The sequence below is a fragment of the Leucopleurus acutus genome, assembly GCF_964270905.1.
Source record: "Leucopleurus acutus genome assembly, chromosome: 2".
NCBI lineage: Eukaryota > Metazoa > Chordata > Mammalia > Artiodactyla > Delphinidae > Leucopleurus > Leucopleurus acutus.
The window spans coordinates 148545765-148570488 of NC_139143.1; the positions used below are offsets into that span (position 1 = coordinate 148545765).

At 38.5% G+C, this 24724-nt stretch overlaps 1 protein-coding gene across 1 annotated transcript in view; it reads left to right on the top strand.

Annotated features, from left to right (window-relative positions):
• The window catches only part of NDC1 (NDC1 transmembrane nucleoporin), a 48304-nt gene extending 28076 nt beyond the window's left edge, over window positions 1–20228 (top strand). The window contains exons 15-18 of the mRNA XM_082834526.1: window positions 1060–1123; window positions 1885–1985; window positions 14316–14476; window positions 17730–20228. Coding sequence (XP_082690652.1) covers window positions 1060–1123; window positions 1885–1985; window positions 14316–14476; window positions 17730–17793 — 390 coding nt within the window. The 3' untranslated portion in view covers window positions 17794–20228. The remainder of the gene's footprint in view (window positions 1–1059; window positions 1124–1884; window positions 1986–14315; window positions 14477–17729) is intronic.
• Window positions 20229–24724: the final 4496 nt, after the last annotated feature.

Sequence of the window (24724 nt, forward strand, 5' to 3'; positions counted from 1 at the left end):
TGGGGAGAGAGAACTCAGTAACTCTGATAGAATATAGATACACATAGCAAAGAATCCTTTCAAGTTCTTGAAACTGTTTTTTCACTGTGGTGGCAGGGAGGATCCACCCAACTAGCAATAAGGCTATCCATTAGAGCCCTGGTTAAACTATCAGACCCCTGAGGAAGGTGTCTCGTCTTCCACCAAGAGGAAGAGGAGTTGTCTGAAGTTTTACTTCAGAGCTTTGTTTCAGAAGGATGGGAAGAAAACTTACCCTTTTGTCTTCTGTATGCCATGCTCTTTTCACTTAAGTTCCCTCATTTAATCTAACAGCATTCCTGTGAGTTGTCTTTTTGTCCTCATTTTACAGATAAGGAAACCTGAGGCTCAGAGGGGTCAAGTAGCTAGCCTAAGGGCACATAGCCAGTAAGTGGCAGAGCAGAGGCTGAACAAGATAAGATCTCCTTTTTCCTTGGAAGTGAATGGCTGCTTTTGATTCTAATTTTGCAAGTGGATCTATTGTATGATAAGGAGTTGTAGACACTGCTACTTAAAGTTGGGACGTGTAACATGCTGTTGTACTTAGTAGGCTTCATTGGGTGTATTGTGAAATCCACCATTTACACGGGCCAATTATTGCTCCACACCACAATACCTTGCTGTATTAGAGAAGGTTGGGTGGTTTTTCTTTGCAGTGGGATTGAGGGCAGACGATTTAAGAGAGGTAATATGTATTTAGGCAATTCTTTTGTTTAAAAAAATAGAGCATTCTTGACGCTTCTCTTACGTGATCTCTATGCTAATCCCCTGAGGTGGGTTGAGTTGAATATATTTATTATTTATTCAACTCTTATTGTAAATGAGAAACTGAGGCCCATCGAGATTTAGAGACTTGGCAAGGGTCACACAATGAGTTGGTAGCAGAATGCTTTATTGCAGTTAAATCATACTGTGTAAGAATTTCAGGTTTTAATTCTTCAGAGGCAGCTGTGAAATATTTATTGTTATAGTCTACATAATTGATTAGATGAAATTATCATTTCAGGGGAACTTACTTAAATGTCTTTATTGTATTTGTAGCACCCAGAGGCCTCCATTCAGGCTGTTTTTTCAGATGCCCAAATGCATATTTGGGCATTAGAAGGTAAGCAATCTCAGTGAACTGCAACTATGATTTCTTTATTAGTTAAATATTGAAGTATAATCCGTGAAAGATCAGTTCTGGACTTCGATCTCAATCTTTGAATATTCAGATACATTGTTATTTCTTTGTTTTATATAGATCATTTTTCTTAGATATTTAGGTGTATTTTAATTTAGGCAGAAATTTTCCTTGTATATAAGTGGATAAACTGAGCCTGGGGTTCTTGCCTCTCTTTCTCTATTTCAAAAAAACTGCAATTAATAGATTGTTTTTTAACCGTCAACTTACGTTGACATAACATGTTTAAGCATATTTAGCTTAGGTTAAATATGAAAATCTAGTTCCTGAAGAACTATTTCTTTTCATCTTACAGATACTGCCTTCTCAATGCTTAAATGATACTTCCTCAGAGGGGCCTTTCCTGACCACCCTATGAAAAGTATCCTCACAGCTGTCACCCTTATCAGGCTTTGTTTTCTTAGCACTTATCACTATCAAACACAATATTATTTTAAAAAATTCTTTTTCCTACTAGAACGTAAGGCAGAGACTGTCATCTTATTCAAGACTGTTGCAGTTAAGCACTTTTTCCATGCCTTTTCCAGTCTTTTGCCTATTTTTCTATTGTATTACTCCCTCTTTTTTTATTTAGAAGTTTTTTTATGCATTCAGAATATTAATCCTTTCCCAAATAGACGTATTGCAAGTAGATTTGCCTAATTTTGATTCGCTTTTAACTTTTTTCTTCTTTTCCACTTGAGGTCTGTCTCACTTAGTAGCAGCATCATTTACAGAAGATAGATTTGGAGTTGTCCAGACTACACTACCAGCTATTCTTAATACTTTGTTGACGCTACAAGAGGTAGGCAATATGTGGGTTGGGTGGAGTAGAGGTCCTGTCCCCTCCCCCTGCCCAGCTTTTTCAGTTTGTTTCTTACATATCACATTAAGCAACAAACATATGTTGGAAGTCAAAATAATGGTACTATTCTCACCCTCAGGCACTTACAATCTAAGATAAACTAGGAAGATAAACTTTTAATTCATTTATAAGTAATAATTGTATTGTAACAAAGAAAGAAAGTATACTAAACCTGTAGGATATACCTCTGATATTAATCAGATTATTTAGGATATTGGAATTCTGTTCAGTGCTATAAGATTGCATCCTTACATAATTTGTAGCCACTGAAAGTGACTTGAAGTTAAGTTACCCTGCAGATAAGAAGTTACCTATTGGCCAGAGGCTTAAGAAGATAGAGCTGGGGCCAGCAGATTCCTGTTTTCAGGCTGGGTGCATAGTTTTAAACTACCAGGTCTTTTTAGTCCTAGACTTCAAGGAAGAAAAATAAAACGTATGCTGCTTGTTTTCCATTAGGCTGCCTTTCCTAACTTCATGTTGGGTGATATGTTTTACACTGCCTTATAATATTAGTTGTATGTCAGATGAGGAATATAAACACTGAGGGCTAGGAGCATTTAGAGGTAGGGGCTTGTGTGTTGTATAGGTTTTCTGGAGGAGTGTTACTGAACTAGGCTTAAAGGATAATAAACTGGTGCATCTTTGGGTCTTGGGAAACAATTTAAGATATGAAGAGAAAACAGGCTTTACTGTTCCTTTCTTCAAATCTCAATTCATTTTACCTCTTAGAAAGTCTTACCCATCAAAACCAGTGATTTTTTTTTTCTTCACTTTGAGTCCTCTTTGTGCCCACTTTCTCATGTATGTTATTTGAGACATGTTTATACACATGGGTAGTTTTATTATTTGGGTTCTTTTCCCAGCTGCCTTTCTCTAAAGAAAGAATTTCCTGCTATTTCTCCACGACTTCTAATATTTGGCTTGTCTAACCACACAATAGGGTAACCATGATTTGGGCATCTCTTTGGTACATAGCATAGTTTTTTTTTTAATCACTCTTGCTACGTAGTTTAAAATAAAACTACAGTAGAATGTTCCATAGTCTACAGAGTGATTTCGTATCGTTATTTATTTTGAACCTCAGATCTATCTTGTGAAGTGAGATGGAGGTGTTTGGGCCCTGTTTTGCACATGAGAGGGGCTCGGTAGTGCTGTGACTTACCTCAGGTCTCACACACAAGTCTTGTTAGTGGCAGAGCTGGGACTTGAATGTGAGCTGATTGCAGGGCAATTAGCAGTGTAGTAGACCCCAGGGAAAGCTGCAGATCCACATCCTGTATTCTCTCTGAACTTGTCTATCATCTTCTCCTGGGCTTTTATTTTTACATAAGGTTCTCTTTAGAGAGAATGGCTCTACCCTTAGAACCATGGCTTTCAAACTTTTTAGACCATGATCTAGTACATTTACATTAGACTCAGAATATAGAGGTGTGTGGGTGTAACAAGAAACAAAAGATTCTTAGAAGAGTGCTTACCTTTTATTATGTGCTCTGCATTCTAATGCTTTCCATTCTATTTCATTAAAAAAAAATGCTGGTTGAAACGGAATTGATTTCACAAGGATCACACTGCCCTCAAGGTATTCTGCACCAAAGTTACTTTCTTTTCACCTCCCCACCATCAGAATTCCTAATTCTTCATAGTTGGCTATGGGTAGGTATGACAAGGAAAGCAATTCGTTTATTTGGTTATAGTCATTCCTACCTTTGATTGATTGGGAAGATAAGAATTATAGATTTGTCGAAGGGTCAGGCCCTATTTACTTTGAAACAGAGGAGTTGAATGGAGGATACTGTTGAGGGGCAGAGTAGAAAGAGGCAGAGGCATGTTTTTGAGAGTTGAGAAGAGGTAAATGGAACAAAGAACAGGACCAGTGATTTGATACTTTGCTTCTGAGTATAAAAACCCTTCCTAGTGTGAGGCTTCTGGCATCTGTTCTCCCCTAGGCCACATCACAGTTGGCCTTTTGGTCATGCTCTGCAGGCATCAGATTTTGCAAACTGCCCTGCAGTCTTTCCCACCCCATATCCTGAGGTTGACTGTAGTGAGTGATTCAGTGTCCACGTGGATATTTGTCCCACACTTTGACCTCCTCGCCAGTCTTTCACATACCCATCAGTGTCAGCCTTTGACCATCATCCAGGCCTCATCATCCCCTGAATTCTCCACCTCCAAAGCTTAAAATTCCAGGATTCTACCCTCTAAGTCAGAGTCCTTAAATGTTTTTGTGCCAAAGGTCCCTTTAACAGTCTGATGAAGCCCATGGACTTTTTCTCAGAATAATGTTCTTAAATACATAAAATAAAGTCCTTAGAATTAGAAAGGAAATCAATTATATTAGAATACAATTATGAAAGTATTAAATCTGTGATACAGTAATGTGTGCTTTTTAATTAATGCATTAAATAACAAGATCTATCAGTGAGTCTACTAACCCATCACTTTGAAGTAGTGATATGATGAATGGTATTTCAGATAATTGCAATAGTAATGTGATATGAAGATATTGATTATATCTGTGGTGGCAAAGTCACAGGAATTGCTAATGCTATTGTGATTTACTGTTTCATAATTGAAAGAAATGCTAATTTTTAATTAGAACTTAGTAAAGATAAACATGTAATTTTTATCCCAGAGTTCTTGCGCCCTGAATCCTATCCATAGATCTGTGGGCCCATGTAAGAGGCCCCCCAAGCACAGCCTCTTATGCCCTTGCTTCTTCTGTACACTTTGTCTTTGTCAATATTTTCACTTCCTTTGTTTTTCGGCTCCCTCCTAGCTACACATATGTCTTTCCCTATCCAGCTTAGACCTTATAGTCTGTCACTTCAACCATTTTGTTACCATTTTTTTTTTTTTAACATCTTTATTAGAGTATAATTGCTTTACAATGGTGTGTCAGTTTCTGCTTTATAACAAAGTGAATCAGCTATACATATACATATGTCCCCATATCTCTTCCCTCTTGCATCTCCCTCCACCCCACCCTCCCTAGGGGGTCACAAAGCACCAAGCTGACCTCCCTGTGCTATGCAGCTGCTTCCCACTAGCTATCTATTTTCCATTTGGTAGTGTATATATGTCCATGCCACTCTCTCACTTTGTCCCAGCTTACCCTTCCCCTCCCCATAACCTCAAGTCCATTCTCTAGTAGGTCTGTGTCTTTATTCCCATCTTGCCCCTAGGTTCTTCATGACCTTTGTTTTTTTTTTTTTTAGATTCCATATATATGTGTTAGTATACGGTATTTGTTTTTCTCCTTCTGACTTACTTCACTCTGTATGACAATCTCTAGGTCCATCCACCTCACTACAAATAACTCAGTTTCATTCCTTTATATGACTGAGTAATATTCCATTATATGTATATGCCACATCTTCTTTATCCATTCATCTGTTGAGGGACACTTAGGTTGCTTCCATGTCTTGGCTATTGTAAATAGAGCTGCAGTGAACATTTTGGTACATGACTCTTTTTGAATTATGGTTTTCTCAGGGTATATGCCCCGTAGTGGGATTGCTGGGTCGTATGGTAGTTCTATTTTTAGTTTTTTTAAGGAACTTCCATACAATTCTCCATAGTGGCTGTATCAGTTTACATTCCCACCAACAGTGCAAGAGGGATCCCTTTTCTCCCCACCCTCTCCAGCATTTATTGTTTGTAGATTTTTTGATATGGCCATTCTAACCGGTGTGAGATGATATCTCATTGTAGTTTTGATTTGCATTTCTCTAATGATTAATGATGTTGAGCATTCTTTCATGTGTTTGTTGGCAATCTGTATATCTTCTTTGGAGAAATGTCTATTTAGGTCTTCTGCCCATTTTTGGCTTGGTTTGTTTGTTTTTTTGATATTGAGCTGCATGAGTTGCTTGTATGTTTTGGAGATTAATCCTTTGTCAGTTGCTTCATTTGCAAATATTTTCTCCCATTCTGAGGGTTGTCTTTTCGTCTTGTTTATGGTTTCCTTTGCTGTGCAAAAGCTTCCAAGTTTCATTAGGTCCTTGTTACCTGTTCTTCAACTCCTTGTTGCCATGTCCTTCAGTTGCACCCATGTGGCAAAACTCTAAGGGATCAATCCCATATCAACCACCCACCCTTTCTCTTGCCCATCCCTCCTGCTTCAGCCTCACTTCAGCCCTTGGCATTTCTGACCTGAATTATTACTATGGCCTTTTGCTCCTCTTATTAACAGGGATCCTTCATTCTGACTTTAGTCACTATCCTGTTCTTCCTATAAGCCCTCTACTCTAATAACCACGATGGACTATTCCATTTTCCCCCCAAATATATTTTATTTTCTTAACCAGACTCTTAACTCTGTATATGATGCTTCTTCTTTCCTTCTTTGCTTAGAACACATTTTTCTTTTCTCTGGCTCTGCCCTGTAATCCCCATTTCATCACTTTATTATACTGTATTTTAATTGGCTGTTTACTTTTTTTTTTTTTTTTGCGGTACGCGGGCCTCTTACTGTTGTGGCCTCTTCCGTCGCGGAGCACAGGCTCCGGACGCGCAGGCTCAGAGGCCATGGCTCACAGGTCCAGCCGCTCCGCGGCATGTGGGATCTTCCTGGACCGGGGCACGAACCCGTGTCCCCTGCATCGGCAGGCGGACTCTCAACCACTGCGCCACCAGGGAAGCCCTGTCTCTTTACTTTTATTGTCTCTAGTCAGAGCAGAGGCAGGGACCTTGTCTTAATTCTGTATTCGTAGCATCTGACCTGGTACCTGGCAAATGACAGGCACTTATTAAATGCTTGTTTGATGACTGCTGGATAGCTTCATGGTTGGTTTGGTGGGCAAAAGCTTCTGTTCTGGGGCCTGATTTGAGTGACAGTTCTGATGTAATGGGTTAATTATAATAGTCCCAAGCCCCTTCATTTTGAGAGGCAGGGATGTCATGTGACTCATACGAGCCCTGTTACATGTTTTTGGTTTTATGTTCTGTGATGTAGGAGGGATACTTGCTCTTAATAACGAGAATAAGTTCGAAGTATCTCTTAGAATTTAAGGCAAGTTATAAAATACAGGCTTCTGGATGTTACTAAGGAAAATTGTATGGAACTGTTCTGTTCTTTTGTTTTATTTTTCACTATCAATAAAAAAGCTGTATCACTGTGAATCATTAAAGAGAAAATAGGAAAGGGGAAGCCTTTCATTCTTCAAATCATTCAGAGGGCAAGCCGTGGAGGGATGGATATCCTAGGACAGTTGTTCCTAATAGTGGGCCAGGACCTCCCGGGAGATTCCAAGTATCACAACAGGTTCATGAATCCACACATACATTGCTGTCACCTGAGTAATTAATGTTTGTCTGACATATTTATAGCTATTTTTCAGAGGTTTTTACATGCTGTTTTGGTTAATTAAAATAGAAATTCACTTAAAAGCATTATTTCCTACATTAGTGGATGGAGAAAAACTACTATCCTGTGGAATTCCACTACGTATACATATATATGTGTACATGTCTACATATATATATAGTCTTTAAAAAGGGTCCTTATAAAGGTTGGGGACCAAAATGGTAGAGTGATTTTTTTTTTTTGGCGGTACGCGGGCTTCTCACTGCTGTGGCCTCTCCCGTTGTGGAGCACAAGCTCTGGACGTGCAGGCTCAGCGGCCATGGCTCACGGGCCCAGCCGCTCTGTGGCATGTGGGATCTTCCTGGACCGGGGCACGAACCCGTGTCCCCTGCATCGGCAGGTGGACTCTCAACCACTGCGCCACCAGGGAAGCCCCTAGAGTGTTTTTTTTTTTTTGTGGAAAATGGGCCTCTCACTGTTGTGGCCTCTCCCGTTGTGGAGCACAGGCTCCGGACGCGCAGGCTCAGCAGCCGTGGCTCACAGGCCCAGCCACTCCGCGGCATGTGGGATCTTCCCGGACTGGGGCATGAACCCGTGTCCCCTGCAGCGGCAGACGGACTCTCAACCACTGCGCCACCAGGGCAGCCCCTAGAGTGGTTTTTTAATCAAAACAAATTTTTCTTAAATTGTGTTAAAATACACATAACGTAACATTTACCATTTTAACTATCTTTTAGTGTACATTTCTATGTCGTTAAGTACAGTCACATTGTTGTTTAACCATCAACCATCATCTAGCTCCAGAACTTTTTCATCTTTAAAAGTACTTTTTAAAGTTTTCAGAAAGCCTTCAAGTCTTTGAAAAGTCATTGTCACCTTAATGGTGGGATATCAGCTCTGTCTATTATATTTTTTGCCTTATCATCTGAAGGTCAAATTTTGATATACTTGGAATATTGGAGTTGACCTTTATGCTATTCACATATCCATTCATCCAATAAATGTTAATTATCAAATGGTTTACCATGTGTTATGATATAGAATGAGAAAAGGCATACATGGTACCTGCCCTCCAGGAGCTTACAGACTATAAAATAGAAAATCATACAAATAAGTAACTACAATTGTAATAAGTGCCACAGTATGCAAAAATGCAGGATGATCAGAGAACATAAAACAGGCGAGTCTAAGCTAGTCTTGTGAATAGGAGATTGAAAGGAAGTGTGAAGTCATTAAAGGCCTCCCTGAGGAAGTGATAACAGAAGTTAGAAGGAAGAATGGGGAAAAGGAAAGGAATGTTCTTGAGGGCCAGAACTATGGGTTTGAAGGCCCAGAGACCCTTGACCAATACTCTTCTACAAGTCACAGTCCATTCTTTGTTTCTCTAGAATCCTATGCTACTTTACCTAATATCTGTGTAGTACTCCAAAAGAAATGCTCTTTCTTTAATTTTTGTAACAATCCCATAAAGTTAGAATAAGACTTACTTTGCATGACTGAGGCTCTCTCAAAAAGACTATATCTGTCGGTATGACTTAATCAAGATCATGCCAATAAATGGTCGAGTAAATTTGAAAACCAGGCTTTTAGACCTGAAGTCCTTTGCTTCCCACCATATCAAATTACCTCTGTGAGGGCTTGGCAGGAGCATGCATTTCTTAACCTCCTTTTATTTATTTACTTACTTACTTACTTACTTACTTATGGCTGCATCGGGTCTTCATTGCAGCATGCGGGCTCTTCTTTGTGGTGCGCAGGCTTCTCTCTAGTTGTGGAGCGCGGGCTCAGTAGTTGTGGCACACAGGCTTAGTTGCCCCGCGGCATGTAGGATCTTAGTTCCCCAACCAGGGATCGAATCCGTGTCCCCTGTATTGGAAGGAGGATTTCTTTTTTGTTTTGAATTTTATTTTATTTTTATTATACAGCAGGTTCTTATTAGTTATCTATTTTATACATATTAGTGTATATATGTCAGTCCCAATCTCCCAGTTCATCCCACCAACACCACCCCCCAACCCCTGCTTCCCCCCTTGGTGTCCATATGTTTGTTCTCTACATCTCTGTCTCTATTTCTGCCTTGCAAACCGGTTCACCTGTACCATTTTCTAGATTCCACATATATGCATTAATATACGATATTTGTTTTTCCCTTTCTGACTTACTTCACTCTGTATGACAGTCTCTAGGTCCATCCACGTCTCTAAAAATGACCTAGTTTCGTTCCTTTTTATGGCTGAGTAGTATTCCATTGTATATATGTTCCACATGGAAGGAGGATTCTTAACCACTGGACCACCAGGGAAGTCCCAGTGCTTCTTGGATTTCAGTATTTAGGAGAAGACAATTAGAGTGAGAAAAGACAATAATTTTAAGCTCTGGCTACATACTGTTTGCTCAAATCCCTGAACCCGAAGCCTTCTTGTCCTTTGCTACAAAAGGAGATTAGAGAGAATTAGAGATGTGTTAAGGACACATTACCTCCAAACTAAGACTTCCTTCCCCAATGTAACTTTTATACCATTAGGGTCTGCTGGACCCAATTTAATTTTTGTATTTATTTGTGAGCTATTCCAGTTATTTGTAAGGATTGATATTCTATGACTTTTATTCTTTCTTAGAGGTCTTTCAAAGAACAAAGAGAAAACAGTCAAACAGAATTCACTCTTTTACAATTATCCTTTGGACCCTTTTAAAATCCAAGAGGTATTGTGAAATCCTAGTGATTTTACATTTCCAGTATCTTGAAACAACTTGCTATTTGATCATCCCAGGAATTATTTCATCATTACTCATCAGTTATTCCAATTGTGGTAAAAAAGACCAATAAGAAAACAGAAGAATGATGAAATCATATAGTATTGTATCATCTTTGAAGAAAAGGTATATAGTCTGAACACACATCTTTACAGTTTTTTTTTTAAGCTTTCATTGAATGCAGTTGCTAGTTCAGATTTTTAAAATTTACCACCGATGATGGTAAAAGGAAGAAAATTGCCAATATGTTAAATAATTATTTAGATAAATCAGAAGATGAATGTGGAGAGACAGCACTCTAGAAATTTACATGGTTCTTAAGTGGTTACATGCTGAAGGTATACAAAGGTGTATTCAAAAGTGATGGGAGGGGCCTCCCCTGGTGGCACAGTGGTTGAGAGTCCACCTGCCGATGCAGGGGATACGGATTCATGCCCCGGTCCGGGAAGATCCAACATGCCGCGGAGGAGCTGGGCCCGTGAGCCATGGCCACTGAGCCTGTGCTCTGCAACGGGAGAGGCCACAACAGTGAGAGGCCCGCGTACTGCAAAAACAAAAAGTGATGGGAGGGCTTCCCTGGTGGCACAGTGGTTAAGAATCTGCTTGCCAACGCAGGGGACACGGGTTCGAGTGCTGGTCTGGGAAGATCCCACATACTGCAGAGCAACTAAGCCCATGTGCCGTAACTACTGAGCCTGCGCTCTAGAACCCGCTAGTCACAACTGCTGAAGCCTGTGTGCCTAGAGCCCGTGCTCCACAACAAGAGAAGCCACTGCAATGAGAGGCCTGCGCACCGCAACGAAGAGTAGCCCCCGCTCGCAGCAGCTAAAGAAAGCCCATGGGCAGCAATGAAGACCCAACGCAGCCAGAAATAAATAATTAATAAATAAGTTAATTAATTAATAAACAAAAAAGTGGAAGGAAATAGGTGATACTGAAATGAAAAAAGTCATGTACAATAAAATATTTTTATATTTGATTCATCAGTTCATCTTTATAAACCTAAGAATGAAAATGTTTTGCACAATTAGGGTACAAAGAAAATGGCTGAAGTCTTCAACAATATTATGAGCTGTCAAAAGTTTTTTAAAATATTGTATTTTGATGTGCAGATGCAAGAAAAAGAATCAGAAGTAATGATAAACTAGAACCTGTTGGAGATATATCTTCAGTTTGAAATCAGTATTGCAAGATGGCTGTGTTCCACGTTTATTCATGATAGCTGATAAGCAGCTAGTTGCATTCAAAAGACTGCCTATTTCAGATGTATATATCTTCAAAACCTGGAAAATATGTTTATAATCTTATTTAAACTTCTATAAAGTTATTTTACATTATCCTGTCATTCTTATTTCTGTAAATTTTTTGTAAAAAAACTAAACTATAAAAAAGGTCCACTGGAAAAAAAAAAAAGGGGAGCTTCCCTGGTGGCAGAATGGTTAAGAATCCGCCTGCCAATGCGGGGGACACGGGTTTGAGCCCTGTTCCGGGAAGATCCCACATGCCGCGGAGCAACTAAGCCCATGCACTACAACTACTGAGCCTGCGCCCTAGAGCCCACGAGCCACAACTACTGAGCCCACTTGCTACAACTACTGAAGCCCTGCACCTAGAGCCCATGCTCCACAACAAGAGAAGCCACAGTAATGAGGAGCCCACGCACCGCAACAAAAAGTAGCCCCCACTCGCTGCAACTAGAGAAAGCCCGCGTGCAGCAACAAAGGCTTAACGCAGCCAAAAATAAATAAATAAAAACAGATTTTTAAATAAAGGGTCCACTGGATCCAGGTGTAAATGATGATGATGATTTTGCTGGTATACTGAATGTTAATAAGAAGGTTTACGAGAAAATTGAAAAGGAAGTAACTTTTCCATTATGATTCAGTGTTATTTAATGTTGCTTAAATATGTCATTGGATACCATCTCCCATACTGCCTAAAATTATCTCAAGTTTGTCCCAGTCTTGGGAATCCCTCTTATAAGTTACTGTTGAGAGAATAAATGTTTAGACTTGCAGTTATCATGGCAGACTGAACACATGCATCAGGTCTTGTTCCTTACCCCTAAACTCTTCCTAAACTACAGTAAAAGGACTTTTAAAAAGACATAAATCCAGGGCCTTCCCTGGTGGCGCAGTGGTTAAGAATCCGCCTGCCAGTGCAGGGGACACGAGTTCAAGCCCTGATCTGGGAAGATCCCACATGCCATGGAGCAACTCAGCCCATGCACCACAGCTACTGAGCCTGTGCTCTAGAACCCACAAGCCATAACTACTGAGCCCACATGCCACAAGTACTGAAGCTCACACGCCTAGAGCCCGTGCTCCGCAACAAGAGAAGCCACCTCAATGAGAAGCCCTCACGCTGCAACAAAGAGTTGCTCCCGCTCGCTACAACTGGAGAGAGCTTGCGCACAGCAACAAAGACCCAGTGCAGCCAAAAATAAATAACTAAATTTATTTTTAAAAAAAACAAACGTAAATCCATAAATAGGAGAGGAGACAACAGCAACAAAGTCTTCAAAGCTGGACAGCAGATGGTTGAGATAACTAACTTAGCAGATTCCAGAGGCAAATCTGAAGTTGGTAGTGGGGCAGGCACCAAGACCCTCTGGAACCAAGGGTGAAGGGACAGGTTCCAGAACAGGGAGGTTTGGGTGAGAGCTGTTTGAAAACCAGTTAGATCCCTAGATTTTCCTAGGTGGTGCTTCTCCCTCATTCCAGCAGAAGTCGAGGTTCATCCTCAGAGAGAGTAGAGCACTGGGTCTCTGGATTGGGAGAGTTCACAGTTGTGGATACTCTACTAAAAAGCGTAGAGGTGTGCTCCATAGCTCTGTTCACCACTTGGCTTCCCTGAGCACTGGGGACCAAGCCCCCCAGACAGGGTACTGGAAGACTTTTCTTTGGGAACTCTGATCAAACCAAGAAGAAAGATCTAAAGTTACTGAGTTGAGCATTTATCCCCAAAAAAGTCCACGCAGATCACCTATTGTGAAGCTGTCAGTAATCTCCAGTTGTGTACTCAAAGCTGTGGTCAATAATCTCCAGTACTCAGAGCTTTCGGTCAGCTCTTTAGGAGGTCCCACTCTCAGTCATGAGCCAAAGATCACTAGATTTTGAAGAAAGTATCCAATACAGAAGATACAGACCAGAAGAAGGAAAGAGAAGAAAAGTAGCTTGGAAGAAACTATAAAACAAACAAAAAACCAAAAACATAACAAAAATCACCAAAATCCTCAGAAATAAAAGTGGTATTGCAGCCTTGAAACAAAAATAGTATGCTGAAGTAAAAAGGATCACTCAAATGACATAAAGAGCTCTTTTTAAAATTTTTATTTATTTTTTACACAGCAAGTTCTTATTAGTTATCTATTTAATACATAATAGTGTATATATATCAGTCCCAATCTCCCAGTTCATCCCACCACCACCCCCACCCCTGCTTTCCCCTCGTAAGAGCTCTTGAAATTAAAAACATGATGGCAGAAATCCTTTTAACTATAGTTTTAAGTACTTTTTTGGTGCTTACATCTGTAACTATAAATAATAGACTTATATTATTACTTCTTGTCACTTTAGACATTATCTTTCCTGTAGTAGATTGACATGCTTATACTTCTCAGTCTTCTCCCTTCTCTTAATATAGTTTATAGCATTTAAAAATTATAATATTTACCTTTGGCTTTTAAAAATTATACTTAAATCTCATACTATCAAGTATAAATAAAATCAGTTTCACTTGTGAGTTCTCTTCCCACCTATTCTTGCTCATAGGTACTCTAACAGCTAGAATTGAAAAGGAAGATAAACTAGTATAGTAAATAACCTTACCCTTGTAAAGTATAAAGTTTGGTCTTTTTTTGGGCTGAGATTTATAATAAAGATGGTCTTACCCGTCTGTCATACATTATAAGCAGAGTAGGATATCTGTGTTTCACTTCCCAGTTTTGCATTTTCAAGGCTGTTGAAGTATAACTGCTTTTTAGAGGACAGATGTGGACTTTTCCCTGGTAACTGCTGAAGTGGCTGAACCTCTACTCCCTGTTTTTCAAATTGTTTTGACTGTGATCCAAAATAAATATTATATGTCTGTGTGTGTGTGTGTGTGTCTGTATTTATCTATCTGAAATGAAATCTCTTTAATCCTTTGGACTAAATTGGCTTTCTTGATAGTCTGAACTAACGTGTTTTCTTTCTTTCTTGATGTAGGCAGTTGATAGGTACTTCAAGCTTCCTCATGCTTCCAGTAAACCACCTCGGATTTCAGGAAGCCTAGTGGACACTTCTTATAAAACATTAAGATTTGCCTTTAGAGCATCACTAAAAACTGCCATCTATAGAATAACTACTACATTTGGTGAACATCTGAAGTAAGTTTACCTGTTTTTGTTCCACGATAATTCACTCTCAGGAGTTCACCTGAGAAATAGGCATGAGAATTATAAAGGCTCATAAGTTGAAAGTATTCTTTTGGGACCTTCATGATTCCTACTGGGAACTAACAGCTTGGATTTAGATTTAATATTTACATTTTAAAATTTGGCCTATCATATAAGCTTTGGGGCCTTCTTTCAAATGGGTAAAAAAGAGGATAGAAAGTTATAAAAGCAGCAAATGTAATTATATATTGTTTTTTTTTAATTACTAAAATATCCTTAAGGGAGAAAAAAGGCAAAATGATATTTTCTTCTCCAGAAAAGCATATTAAAAATAATTCTGTTATTACATCTTGGTCAGCAAACTAAGACTTGGGGTGAGGAGAGTATTCCATAAATGAGTCCTTGGTGCTTTGTGAATCGTGCTGGAAAAGCAATGATAGATCATACCACCTTCAGAAACGGAACCAGAAAGAAAACCACAAATGCCAGACCTGTGTATATTTAGTTTCATTGATGTTTACTGCTTTCTTTTCATGAAATAATCTACCTAGGCAGTGTTAGGGATACTAGCTTATTAACTAAATTATTTCTGTCATAATTATAAATAAACTTTAAAAGATATAAGAGATTGCTCTGTTCTTTTCTGTATGCAATCAATAAGTAGTTTAGAACTTCCTCAAACCACTTGCTTTTGGAAGCAGTAGTGTATTTCCTTTTACTTTCATGAGGCACATACATAAAGCATATGACATACATGTCAACACATACATAAGGTAGCAGCAGCAGCAAGTTTTTTTGGAACACTTTGGTTCTGTGTGGGAATACAGAAGAGTTGTAGACCAGCTCTCCTTAAGAGGTTTATTCATTTGTTTAAAAACAAACCAAAAAAAAATCTATTTATTGAGTGCTTCTAGATCTGCACTCTCCAATGTGATAGCCATGTATTGCTATTTAAATTTTTTGTGTGTGTGTGGTACGCGGGCCTCTCACTGTTGTGGCCTCTCCCGTTGCGGAGCACAGGCTCTGGACGCACAGGCTCAGCAGCCATGGCTCACGGGCCTAGCCGCTCCACGGCATGTGGGATCTTCCCGGACCGGGGCACGAACCCGTGTCCCCTGCATCGGCAGGCGGACTCTCAACCACTGCGCCACCAGGGAAGCCCCCTTGCTATTTAAATTTAAATTAATTAAAGTTAAATAAAATTGAAAATCCAGTTTGTCACTTACATTGGCCACATTTCAGGTCCTCAATAACTGCACATAGCTAGTGGCTACCATATTGGACAGCTTAGGTATAAAACATTTCCATCATTGCAGAAAGTTCTGTTGCACAGTGCTGTTCTAGACAATACACTCGCATTTTCACTTACTCTTCTCAAAGAGCCTTTGGGGTGTAGAGATTATCGTATTGTATAGATATGGAAACAGACTTGGAGGGATTAAGAACTTGCCTAATAGCGTAGTCTAGTCAGTGTTAGAACATGAACCTGAAATCAGGTCTTTCTTCCTCTTAAAATTCCACCTTCTTACCCTATACAATACTAGACTCCCTTTAAGATGTAAACTTAGATAAGAAAGGGAGATGACTGTTAAAAAAATTATGAGAATGAAACTCTGCCTTAGTTTCTTTCCTTTGAGAAGAGCCATATTTTTATACATGTACCAAAATTGATGAGGTCAGTAGAGACTATTTTGTACAAATACAGGACAGAATGGTATAGTAGAAGTTAGATTTGGAATTAAAACATTTGGATATATGCCTGGTTACATTATTGACTATCTGTAGTTGTGGGCAAGTTACCTATTGATTTAAGTAACTGGCCTGAGATTATGCAGGTAGTTAAGTTGCAGAACCAGCATTTAGACTCAAATCTTTCTGACCCTAGAATTCTATCTACAAACCTCTGGAAACCATTCTGATACTGTTTACCCTCCCATGAAAAGGGTATGTTATCCATTCCAGTTTGTTTCATTTGCTGTTAAGAGAGATAAAATGGGATCCTACATATGTAAAGCCCACACTACATTATATATTGTTGTGACAATAAATATTATTACTGTATCATACCTGATTTATTCATTCCCCAAAACTTCACCTCTGAGAACCAGGTATAAATGAAGTAAACGTCTGAGGTGTGAAAATTAACGCAGATCAGTTATGCATTGGAGAAATTCATTTACTACTTATTTACTCTTAATTTAGGCAAATTCGATTTGCTAGTTTTCCAGCCTATAACATATTAAAATATGAGAGGAAGACTGCTGTTAGAGTCAAGAATACTAACAACAGTAAGAGACAGTACGGTGCCTGCTAGCAGAGGAGAGTCATGAGAAAAGCTGTAGACTTGGTGTTTGAAAAAGTTCGGAGCCATTTAGTGAGAGATGACAACCTCACTGGCACCTAGAGGGAGTCCGAACAGTAAAATACACTTGAGATGGTGCAGTTAGTCAGAGAGATGTAAATGTATAAGGTGCTTTAGCATGATTTGTAGCAAAATTATTATAATAAGACTTGACGCTTTTAAAAGTGGCGACCTTCAGTTACCTGGAATTTTATCATTCAGTAATGGTATATTACTATCAACAACTAGAAAACCAGAATTTTTCAGTGTATTCAATTTCTGCCCAAAAGTTTAAAAGGAAGTTTTATACTAGTTTCAATATATGTATTTGCCCCGCTTTTGTCCAGGTAATGTATTTTTGTGGCGGCAAGGGTGGGGAGAGAACTCAGTTTCCCCCTCTAAGACATAACTTACGTTCAAAGGGAAAAGTAAATCTAAACCACCAAGCTATTACCTTTGAAAACGATTAGTGGAGTCTATTGTGTTTTAACCAAACATTTTAGTTTAAAGGATTTTATATTAAAGGCAATTCAAATACTCCACAACTCAAAGATAATGTTGGAATCTGGTTTAAATAAAATAATAAAATCCAGAAAATCTACTGCAAGGCCTGGAACTGCACAGCAGGTTCCACAGCAGAGCAGGTTAAAATTGATGCCTTCACTTGTCAGTCTTAATTTGCTTTGGTCTTTTAGAAGGTAGAAGCATGCTGTTACTGAATGCAAGCCCTCCTCCTCATTAGATTAAGGAGGGTTTTCATCCAGCTTTTTCAGAAGTACTAAATATGTGAAGATTTCTATTCGTTTTTAATTGTTTTGAAAAATATTGACTCTGTGCTCTGTGGTTCACTTAATATGCTTAATGTAAAATAAAGCTTATGCTTTGAATTTATGTTTCATTTAGTGCTGTGCAAGCATCTGCAGAACATCAGAAAAGACTTCAACAGTTCTTGGAGTTCAAAGAATAGTTAAGTAATATAAACTGTGTTCATTACACTGCTGATACAACTACAGATGGGACAGTAAATGTTCAGCATTCTTGGATCAGAAGAAAATGGACTAATTAGATGCTTCCTTTGTCGTGGTGGTTGCTTTGAAAACTATACTTTAATGGGAGAAATCATGGAGAGAAATTCTCAACAGAATAACCGAAAACTGCCTTTTCTGTACCGATTACTTTTTTTGTGTGTGGCATAATAAAATCTTTATTCAATTTTACAGAAGCATCTATGGCAGTAGAAATGTTTGTAGCTTATATAGCTTAATAATAGTAACTAGAAAATTTTTAGAGTTTACTTTTGAGAGGAGTAGAGTCAGCTCAGAAGGTACTGATAAAATAGGTTGACTTGATCTAGTCTTCCTTCCTAATCGTCCTGAGAGTTTAGCTCTCTGTAAATTCAAAATACATAAACTTTTTTGGAGTAGTTTCTGTTTGCTAAAGGATAAAAAGGGTAACAGTGGAGAAAATTTCACAGAAAATATTGTCTGAAGGACATATTTTGTTAATCTGTTAGGTTGTGTTTTTGTTTTCAGAGACAAATTAAATTTGCATGATTGTCCAAAAAAAGTCTCAATTTACAGATGCTAACTCTATATAAAGGAATGTGGAAAAATTCAGTTCTTAAGTTACAAGATTAAACATTCACATTTGGTTTTCGAAAGACAATTGACCAACATCTATGAATTTATTTTGTATCATGCTAGTAAACAATAAGCATATGGGTATTTTCTCAACTAGTTTTGCTTTCATTTTCTGGAACAAAACATTAAGTGATTGCCGAGTTTTTCAAGTGAGAGAAAAAGTTTTGCACGAAACACCAGGAAACTTTCCCTTTTTTTCCCTTCCCTCATCTTCATTAGATCAAATTATTTTGTAAAGCTTAATTGGCCTCACAGAGGGAGCAACCTTTGCTTTGTTAAGTGGCTAATTAAAATATATTAGGAAAATCTTTACAGCCAGAAACAACTTAGTCATCAATCAGCAAGTGAAAGCAAAATGGCAGAGGGATTACTGTACTTAGGAGTATGTTGTATGTCCCCAAAGTGAGTAGGTAATTTTATAATTTATTAGATCACCTTTGGAGGTGAAAGATTGGAAATCCTACTGGTAGATATTCACTGGACTAGCTTTGGACTGAAATGCTCCCTTGTAATTCTTTTCCCATTTTTTCCCTCGAGTGTCCCCCATTTTTTTCTGTAAAGTCAGCACAGAATTGTATATGAATCTTTAATGTGGTATATATGTCTACCATTTGTCTGATTACTTGATGTATTATATCTTGATTTATTTGTTGCCCCTTCAACCAGCACATGCCAAATTATAAATGAATCCTGCTGGCCTTTAAAGTATCTTTATGAGACAGTTTCCCAGTTGTCAAGTGTTTGGAGTATTTAGGCAGTTGCCTTTGTTTTTTTTTTTTTTTGCATCTGAAGTGGAGTTGATCTCTTTTTTGAATGTAAAAGTTGAATTTTGAATGTGGAAGTTACTTACAGATGACCAAAAAATTGTGACTAGGTTGACTGAGAACTGTTGAGTTCCATGTTTTAAAGCCATTGAACTTTTTATATTCCATTCTCTGCTTTCCCTGGCTGAGGCATTTTGGGAGAAAAGAACTCTTAACCTTATGCTTCCATAAAGAATTATTTAAACTCTGACTTACTTAGATAAAATGTCTGCCTTTGTTTAGGTTTTTATCATTTCCCATATACTTTGGGCAAATGTATATTTGATGAGCAATGTGAAAATTTCTGATGTGTTCATCCCTATTTTTTCTCAAGAGGACGTGCTGTGTACACAGTATAGTTCACTATATGTCTGGCTGGTGGAAATTTGGAAACTGCTTCCCCAAATCTGGATTGTATTTAGTAGATAAGGAAGTCAGTTCCTTTTCCTCATTGTGTTGTTAATCTACACACCATCTGTTGGAGTAGGGTATGGCTCGATCACCTGTTATGAAAGAGAGCTCCTTCGCCTGTGTACAGGGAGGAGGATCTTAGGAAGGCCAGCAAGAGGAGAGAACCATTTCCTTTGATGAAGTCACATCCTGCCTGTGAACCCACTGATACTATACATTGGCCTGAAAATTAGAGGGTGTTCTTTAAAAGCCTTTCTCTGACTGTCAGTACAAAACGTGATTGTATCAGCTCTTGTAATGTTTCCTTGACCCTTATGGAAGGTATAAATCCACGTAACTTCTTTCCTAGAGAACTGGGACACTGTGCTAGAATTTTAAAAAACTTGTATAGTTGAGCGGAAGTGGATAAGCAACAATTTGTTACTTTGCTGGATTTATTCCTTGGTAATTGTTCTGTGTGTCTTCCTATAAATATGGTGATCTGTTTATATCCTTTTGTATATCACTGATACTCAATTGGGTAGAAAAATAAATTGACAGTTTTTAAAAATGGGACTATAAAATGAAATATGTATATCTGTGAGGTCAGTTATTTAATTTCTGGGGGGTGTGTGTGTGTGTTTCCTTAGCCGTTTTAATGCAGTCTCAGAGTTGTTGCTTATAAAACCTGAAACACTTCTTGAGAAATGAGCTTTTGCCCCTGGTTGGACTAATCTGGTAGGTGATCTGTGTTTCATGGTACCTCTAAGGAGCCTGAATTCTAAAAGCCTTTTTCTTCGTTGTCTTGGCTGCCTTTTTTTCCGAAACTAAACAAAGGATGCAGGTGCTGAAAGCCATTTCTTAATAGAGGTTTCTTTTCTTGCCAGAATAATGTTTCTAAACGGATCATATTCCACCAGACTAAAAGTTTTGTCTGTCAGCTTTACTTAAATTAGTCTGAACTTCAACTCAAGGTAGTTGAGGTGCTATGTATTAAGTCCCTCAACTTTCTTGTGTGCTATCCCAATCCATAGTTATGTTTCCTTAGAACCAAATAGCTTAAAACAAAGATGACTTTAATTCATCAGTTAATAATCCAGCTACTCTTAACAAGCTGCTGACCACCATTTTAAAATAAGCAAAATCGTTATCGTTTTGAGGGTAAGAAAGGGGGATAGACAGCACGCACCCCCTAGAGTTCTCAGTCATGGTCCTAAGCAGACTTGGCAGTTGCTGTAGTGATAGGCACGTTGATGTGGAGCTAGCTAATCATCCAAAAATACTCACTGAATGTCTATTATGGCCCAGCTATTAGAAACAAATTGACCTGTGAACAAGAGAGTCCTTGTCCTCCAGGAGTGTATAATCTGATGCAGTGGCATTTGAAACTTGGAATCAGAAGCATCAGACTCACAGGGAGTGCTTATTAAGGTTCAGAGTCTGGGCTCCACTTCAGTACAGATTCTGCTTCAGGAGGTCTGGACTGGTTCCCAAGAGATGTAGTTTGTAACCAATTCCAAGCAGTGGTCTGAGAATTACGTTATGAGAAGGGTTTATCTTAGATCAGGAGATCTGATGCATTTAGCATGCATCAGAATCAGTTGGAAAGCTTGTTAAAACACATTACCGGGCCCCCTCTCCAGAGTTTTAGGTTCAGTAAGTCTGAGGTGGGGCCCAAGAATTTGTATTTCTAACAAGTGTCCAGACACTGCGGATGCTGCTAGTCAGGAGACCATACTTTAAAACTACTGTTCTAGTGGATTTTCTCATATGTGTTGTTCTCTCAGATGAGTGTCTAAAGCATATGAACTATGATTTTCTATAAGGTGGAGTTCTTACATCTGATTCATTTGTTGGAAAGCTTGAAGAATGTGGTTAGATCCCATAGGTAATGCAGGAATGCTGAGAAATATTCAGGTGTGCGGATGATTATCTTGAAACTGCAGCAGGGATCTGACGCGAGTTGCTCTCGCACCTTTACGTGCTCGTGCTCACATTGTTCCTTTTGCCTGAATTTCTGTCTTGGCGCACTTCCCGTTTTTCACAACGAGCTTAGCTTTCCCTCATGCTCCTGGATAGGTTTCAATGTGTTTTTTCAATGCTTTGTCATTCTTTCTTTTTTGGACCATATCACATTGAATTGTAACTTAACTGATTAAAAATCTGCTTCCCCTTGTAGATTATGAGCTGTCTCTCCTTCCAGGATTCCCGTTACACTTTCTCAATGTATCACTTTAATATTTTTGACTTTCCATGCTTTATTCTGGGTAGTTTCTTCTGACCTGTCTTACAAGTCGTTTTCCTCAACTGTGTCTAATCAGTAAACTTATCACACTAACAATAGTTTCCTGATAACTAAGTGAAAATTAGCAGTCCTTTTTTAGGATTACTTTTAGTTTTCATCTTTAGCAGACCTTATCTACAATTCTGAAATCCAGAGGTTTTTTTATTGGTAAGTTTGGTGACAAAACATATTTGGCAGCTAAACCCGACCTTAACTGATATGAGGTTATTTGTAGACTTAATTTATTCCATGTAGTATGACTACGTTTACATTCACTGTAGTGTGATTATAAGGTGCTGTTCCAGACCCCACTAGAGTGTTATGTAATATACATCTTTATTACCTTTCTAAAATCTGAAAAATTCTCTATTCGAAACATCTGGCCTCAGGAATTTAAGACAAAGCGTTGTAGACCTGTTTTTGTAAAATGCTGTTAATTCTTCCATTTACTAATGCAGCATTTACTAACTGCCTGCTGTATACCAGGCCCTGACAGTACAAACTTACCCCCTTAGAGTTCTTCCTTGTGTGGAAGAAGTAAGTGGAGGTAACGGTTGTTTGCAAAGACCTTTTTTCTACTTATTTACAGAATTGATGTGTCTTGCTATGTGCTGTCTCCTTGTTGATTGAGCATCTATTCTGTTCCTAGCCTACCCAGAATGCAGCATCTCTTTAGGTGTCCTGGTGCCCTCCCACTTTGTCTCTTACATTATTTTTCAGGAGCTGTGTGGCTCTACCTTGTCTTTAATTGCTTATGTTCTCCCTGCACACACATATCTCTTACCAGATACTGTTGAGTGTGACTTGCAAGCGATTCTGTTGGTAAAGTAGTTCTGATGGTAGTTCTGGAAGACCTATGGGATGTCTCTGGCAGAGAAACATTGGAAGATGACCTCTGAATTACATGCTTTTACTTGATAGTCTTGAAGATATGTTGACTCTTGATTGATTTATCCTTTTTAATCTCTCAACTTACTAGTAAAGCGGTCTACAGTCTTGAAAAAAATTTGAACACTAGTCCCTCCCTTGCTATATGATGATTCTTTGTTGCAAGGACACAGTCCCCAACTTAGCTTAAGCATAAGAAGGGGAGTTGATCCTAAGGGCACAGGAAAGTCTTGGTGAGCACAAGTATAGATTTGCTTCTGGGCCCCATGAAGAACCTGGAGAGCTCTCAGGACCTCTAAATGGTTCTTCTCTGCTTCTTTGTGCATCAAAGATTTATTCTGTCTCTCTGCCTAGTGGCTTTCTGCTACTCACTCCATCTGCCCTCTAACTCCTGAGTTTACATATAATAGATGTAGACTGACCATCTGTTTCTGAATGCCAACCAAATTCCTGTTTGAAAGAAATTAGCCTAAATGGATTAAGTGTCCAAGGGTCTAATTAGGCTTCAGGGACAAGGTCATGTAGTGCCAACATGGCTTCTGAGAACTTACCTTTGTTGATCAGGATAAAGTGTCAGGTAGGGGCAGTTTCCAGAGTTTTCCAACATAGGGGACAGAATTTGGGATTCAGGGCCTGCAAAGAGGGGCTGGTAGGTCCCCTTGCTTTGGGTTGGACCCCCAAAGGGCTGCAATCTAGAAGGAAGGGTGAAGAGGAAGTCGATTGCATGAGCTGTAGTTGAGTTAGAATCCTAATCAAATTGAATTGCAGTAATCTCTATTTGCCAGTGTTTCAAGCTCCTGGGAGAAGCTATCATAAATCATCTCTGGAGGAAAACAACATCCTGGGTCTCAATTATTTCTACAAATGATTTTTCAGATACAGTGTCTGCAGACAATTGAAAATAACCAGGCACAGGAAGAGACAACATGAATGAGAATAACAAAAGCAATAGACAATAGAATAGACCCATAGGGACTCCAGGTATTAGAGTTATCAGACAAAGATTTTAAAAGAATTATGATTACTGTGTTCAATAAGATTAAAAAATGAAATTTTAATTCATTAGAGAACTAGAAACTCCATATATATGTAGTAGAAACTACACACACATACACACACACAGATAATTTGAAAAAGTACCACAGAGAAATTCTAGAACAGAAAAATGGAATAAAATTAAGTCAATAGATAGGTTTACCTGCAGATAGACATAGCTGAAAAAAGATTGACTTAGAAGATCGGTCAGAAGAAATTATTCAGAATAAAGCATGGAAAGTAAAAAATATCAAAATACAGGTGACAGATTAAGACAGAGATAATATAATGAGAAAGTTTGTAAATGTAATTGGAGTCCTGGAAAGAGATGGTGATCTGATGGAACAGAAACGATTTTGAAGACTTGATAGCAAAGAACTTTATAAAATTGATAAAACGTCAAGGCACTGATTGAGAAACCTCTATGACCCCTAAACAGATAAATAAAAAGTGCACACTGAGGTACATCAGTGCTGAAAATCAAAGTGTTCAGAGGAGCCAGAAGTGAAAAAAAGACCATGTTTAAATGAGCAACAACTAGACAGCTAACATTTCAAGAAAACAATTGAAGAGAATGGAATGGAAATTTTAAAGTGCTGGAAGAAATGTACTAACCTAGAACTCCATATCCAGCATTAATCTACAAAAATACTGGGGAAATTCAAAACATTTTCAGACAAAAGCTGAGAAATTTCATCAACAGGTCACACTAAAAGGAACTTAATTTGTAAATACAGGGTTTTTTTTTGTTTTTTCAGGGATAAGAAAGGATAGAGAAGCAGGAAGAAATTAAGAACAACAAAAAGGATAAATACGAATATTGACTTATGAGACATAGTAACGTCTGATAGGGTTTTA